At 31.9% G+C, this 5,483-nt stretch overlaps 1 protein-coding gene across 1 annotated transcript; it reads right to left on the bottom strand.

Annotated features, from left to right (window-relative positions):
* Positions 1–793: 793 nt before the first annotated feature.
* LOC108457840 (serine carboxypeptidase-like 27) lies at positions 794–5,050 on the bottom strand. The gene is made up of 9 exons (XM_017757010.2): positions 3,847–5,050; positions 3,658–3,753; positions 3,436–3,528; positions 3,242–3,327; positions 2,837–3,097; positions 1,978–2,105; positions 1,686–1,781; positions 1,503–1,608; positions 794–1,265 (listed from the first exon to the last, which is right to left on the bottom strand). The coding sequence occupies exons 1-9, from the start codon at positions 4,196–4,198 to the stop codon at positions 1,125–1,127; spliced, it is 1,359 nt and encodes a 452-aa protein (XP_017612499.1). The 5' UTR covers positions 4,199–5,050; the 3' UTR covers positions 794–1,124.
* Positions 5,051–5,483: the final 433 nt, after the last annotated feature.

Here is a 5,483-nt window from a genome sequence, read left to right as displayed (position 1 = left end):
CATGACAGATCCTGGTTTATTAAGTTATATTGTAGATTTATTCTATAAATTCTAACATTATAGAGGATTGAAAATTTGACATATGTTTTATTTATTTATTTTTAATTTTTTTAAAATTATAATTTATGAACACACCAATGTATTGAATGATTATCTTTATTTTTTTAACAAATTTTACAATTTTAATTAAAATCAAATGATGGAATTTCATAATTTAATATTAAAATTGGGAAGGAATCCATCCATTTATATTTGTGTAAAACTAAAGTGGTTTTATATATTTTCGTACTTCTTTTTATATGACCGGTATTTTTGATAATCTAATCATCGAATTCATTAAGATATATGTATTTGTCATGCATATGTATTTGTCATGCATATAAAATTTTGAATCGATCTGATGTCTCTAATATATCGATTTAAAATAAATTTTATATATTATATATTTAGTAGATTTAAATAAATATTTTTAAAAATAATTTATATATGGAGACTGTTGGATTGTTGAAATAGTGTTTTAGTTTTACATTAAGTACTGGATCCCTCAATTGAAATTCATTTGTTGCTCCATGAGAAACATAATTTTCCTATAATAATAAAATGCTGTTCTTTCTTTTTAAAATAAGAAGAATAAAATTGATATATTTTAAAAAGAAATGGTAGTTTGAACTTAAAAACAAATTCTAAACCTAACCTACATTTAATGTCTCATCAAAGACCAAACAACCAATGTCCGTTCAAGCAACAAAAACAACCTAACTGAAAAAGCTGCTCATCAACTATCAAGACAATATTTATTAACAACTTACTTTGAACCACATCTGCAATTTCAATTATTCAAAGTCCTATAAAGAATACATTTCATAAAAATATTCTACAATTTAGTGATCACTCAACATAATTTCTTGACAATTTGTATTAAAAATTTCTATATTTTCTTTTTCACTTATTCATCGAGAAAAAATGAATAATAACATTAACCTATGCTACCCGGATTCTTCTTTTTCTCTATCCAGCAGTGTACGACCCTTCATGTATATGAAAAACTTATAAAAGTTTGACCATATACTTGATATATTTCAAACTCACCAAAGTTCGAGCAACATGGATATCGATAAGATTTTTTAACTTGGCATCAGTTTGTTCTCCAAGAATGATCGGAAAAGAATAAAAGCTTGACGGGGACGGTGGAGGGGAACCTCATGACCGGCTCCAGTCACTGTTACCAACGTTAACCCTTTGTATGCTTGGCTCCACCCACCAACCTGGATCGGATCAACAAATAAGGATCAAACCTCTTTTCTTTTTCCCTCATCTTGATTCTTTCTCAACCTTATTTTCCAACTTAACAGCAAAATTATGTAATGATTGTATCTAATAGTATCCAATTCCAATAATCCAGAAAAAAAAGTTTATGGTATGAAAAAAATATATATTAAATATGTAATGATTCTCAACAAGTATATTTTCAACCATATAATAATAATACTATAGGTACTCACCTTTCCATTGTCGTACCAAGGATACCAATTAATGATGGTAGGTAGCTTCAGTGCATCAATGGAGTACCGTGTTGCCGTCACTGGAACCACTGCATCAGTGTCTCCACTGCACAAACACTTCTATCAGAATGCATTATGACAATTTGTGGAGACAGAAAAACGAAAGATATATAGAAACTTAACCTGTATACCCAAATCCTAAGACCAGCAGCAATTAGTTCTTTGTATATAGGAAGCATAGAGAGAGGAGCATCCGTCCAGTAATTTCCAACGATGTCACTGTAAAACAAAGATTTACAGATTCAGATAAAGTATATATTCGATACAAATATTTTAAATATTCTTGATGTATTCAGAAAGTGATCATATCTGCAATCGACTATCTGAATATGTGTCAAATACAGATGCTTAAAAAAAATGAAATTCAGGATACCAGAAGGAAATTAACTAAGATTCATAAGATCAAATAGCATACCTGCATGTTTGCCATGGATAAGAAAGAGCAGTTACATTTGCATGAAGTGCCTTCTGGACTTCCAGACGATTAAAATACACTTTCGAATATCTCTCGGTGCATGGATCATAAGCTCTTGACATCCAGGGCTGCATTTTAAGAAACAATCCAACCCAAGCTCTATAAAGGGATTTCAAAAGAACAAAATTGGAGAAAAACTTCAATTCAAAACAGTCTGTTTGGGAAATGTGATCATATACGTAAATAGAGAAACTGACTCTTTACTTCTTTCCTGAGTGTTTGTGTTTATCATCTGCGTAAAAACAAACATATCTATATAGAGAAACTTGGAAATAATTGAACATACCTGTATCAGATACATACTCACATTTGATACTAACACTCGAATACCCACATCTGATACTAACACATGAGTTCAAATATCATTGTGCCATGACTGTACAAAGGTTAAATTTGAATACAAGACTCTTTTTTATCTTTGTTCAAATAATCTGAACTTTAACAGGAGAGTACTATGTGGTCCACAACTGTGGTTGCAGAATTTTTGTTAACTAAATGGTGCCTCCTGGACCCTCCACGGCTTTAAAGTTTAGAATTGAAATTCAACAAGTGCATCAAGTTTTACGAAATGAGCCCACAGATTTAATGCCAATTCCCACTAGAAAACTAGTCACATTGAGACACAAGACCGGATGTGAAGATTAAGTTTCAAATTTATCTGATTCTTTTTGTAAAACTATGCAGATTACTGATAAAACAATGGCGAAATGATACAAATATTCATATTTGAGATCAATGGAAAGGCCCCATTATAGTGTTCATAGGAAGAAAAAACAGAACAGATTGATTGAGAACTTACATAATGACCCCTCATGTTATGCCGTAATGTTGAAGTATCTTTGCAAGGTTGAGTGAAGATGCTATATGGATCGATGTTCCCTTGCTCAATTTGAGCAGCTCGAAGAGCATTCATGCATTCCAGAGATGGATGTGTAGAGGATCCCAAGTCACATGCAACTCGTAAACTTCGATAAGTTGAATCAGAAACCAAACCATGAGTCCACCAGTACTCGAATGTGCCAATGAAATCATGGTAGTCATCCGTTACAGCATTTCCAACCTATATATATAATGACAGAACAAAAACACAAGTCATTTGCACAGATTACAACAATTGAAGTTGCAATCACGTCTGGAAATGCATAGGAATCTAGTGTCGGACACAGATGCTTCAAGAAAAACAAAGAATCGGAGACATTCTCACCAAAAATCCCTTAAAATTGATAACAGGATTCTGAACCCCTTTGTTCCTTTCATAAACAAGTTGAGACAATTGAGGAACATAGTGACCTGAAATTATATTAGTCCTTTAGCTTAAACTTCAGGCTTTGTTCATCTATGAACCAAAGTAAAATATTGCAGTAAAAAAGAAAAACAGGTATTGAATAAAAAAATTACCTGCATAACTTTCACCAGCAATGTAGAAATCTCTATGCTTGTATTGTGGAAACCTTTCAAACCAGTTAACCAGAAAAACATATGCATCTTCAGCTGTAAATTCACAACACCAAGTCTCTTACAATCTAAACCATATGAACCAAGTCCCTCAAAAACTTAGGCAAAACTAACTACATCTATGTGACTCGGTCTGAATATGCATTAACATATAAATATAATTACCAGTTCTCTTGTCACCGGTAGTGTATAAATCTGATGTTGTGTTAGTGTATGAAAACCCAACACCAGCTGGAGATTCCAGGAACAGCACATTTGCCACTACATAACAATTCAAACAAGACAATCTTAAGTGAAATTCAGACAGAACCAAAAGGACAAAAGCAAAACATCATTTCATAATAAAAGGCTTACAGTTGTTCCAAGCATAACGATTCAAGTAAAGGGTCTTTCCATCAGGTCTAATTCTAAAAGGACCAATTTCTTCAGCTGCTCCATAAGCAATAGAGGAGCACCCAGGTCCTCCATTGAGCCATAAAACGAGTGGTCTTGACTCGGGTTTACGACTCACTGGTGACTCAATCAACCAGTAAAACAATGCCCTTCCAGCTTGTTGATTCAGTGTCACGTATCCTGAATATTGATTGAATCCAACATTCTTTGGCTGTCCGGGTAACTCAGTGATTTTATCCGAAGTTTGATCCCCAAAACAAGTGGAGAAAATCAGAAGAAGAAAGAAAAAACCAATGGATCTTGACTCACCCATGAATCAGCTAATCAATAAATCAGAAAAATGAGCAAAACCCAGAATCAGAAATCCAAAAACAGGTCTGGGTTTTCAAAGAAGGAAACTTTGGTAAATACTAGAACATAGGGCTTAGTAAAACTGTAAACCAATCAAGAAGTAATATTTCTGGATTTTCAAAGATGGAAACTTTTGGAAATCCTGGAAAAATGGGATTTCAGTAAAAATGTAGAACTTGAACTGAAAAAGAGAAGGATGACAGAATGAGAGTACAAAACAGACAAAAAAACAAAAACAAAACTCCAGTTAGGAACGACCTTAAGCCACAGAGTTGTTCTAAATGAGACGATTAAAGGCCAAATCACTCTAAATTCTAACATAAATAAGAAAAACAAAATACTCAATATTCAGATCCCAAAAGATCCCACTGAAATTCCCAAAGAATGCTACAATGTAGAGAGTGGTTGTGTTGACATCTATAACATTTAATTTTCACAATCTCCAATGATTGTGATTGGTTGTCATGAGGTGTAAAAACAGACATGAAACCAAATAAGCCATGCAATTTTCTTTATTATTGTGCTTTTATGTTCTTGTTTGTCTGTTTTATCAGATTCAAATAAATGCTTTGAATTTTCTTTTTTCTCTTTTCTTTTTTTTTTTCCTTAAACAGGTAAAGCTGCACATGGGCTTGTTCCAAGTTTCGATATTGTGAACTTTGCAATTTTAAAAAAATAATAATAATAACAAATTTGCTTGCTGCTATTAAATTGAAATAAAGGAACAATTTATTAGGTTTAAAAATTTACAAATTGAATCCTGGGAAAAAAATTGCAGGGGAAGAAACTGATCATCATTTTGTTTTTTGCTTTTAAGAATCCAATAAGTACAGCATTTGTACTGAGGTTATAAGCAGCTTTAGAATATTCTAAAGTTCGCAAATGATGGAAATATATCAAGTTATTATTTAATTCAACTTTTTTTTAATTTCTTTTTCTTTCTTTTATAAAAGATACTTGGAAATCTTAAAAAAAAAAAAAAAACTTGGAAATGGTTGTCAATGGTGGCACATGATATTTACACTTACAAGGTAGGAATCCATATTTTTCTCTTTCTACTTTTAAAATTATTTTTGAAACATAATAGTTATTTCATACACCCAGGTCTCTAAATAGGTTCCTTTATAATAAAGAAATATGTTGTTTCATGTGAGTTAATATTATTATTGCAATGGAAACAACGACCCTTTTTTTCCGATTTAAAATTAGAGGAAGAAGTAAATGTTGTGATATTTTTCATTCTTTAA

The sequence above is a fragment of the Gossypium arboreum genome, chromosome 4 (genome assembly GCF_025698485.1).
Source record: "Gossypium arboreum isolate Shixiya-1 chromosome 4, ASM2569848v2, whole genome shotgun sequence".
In the NCBI taxonomy this organism is placed as follows: Eukaryota; Viridiplantae; Streptophyta; class Magnoliopsida; order Malvales; family Malvaceae; genus Gossypium; species Gossypium arboreum.
Note: the sequence above shows the minus strand (reverse complement) of the source record. Positions and strands in the feature narration are given on the sequence as shown.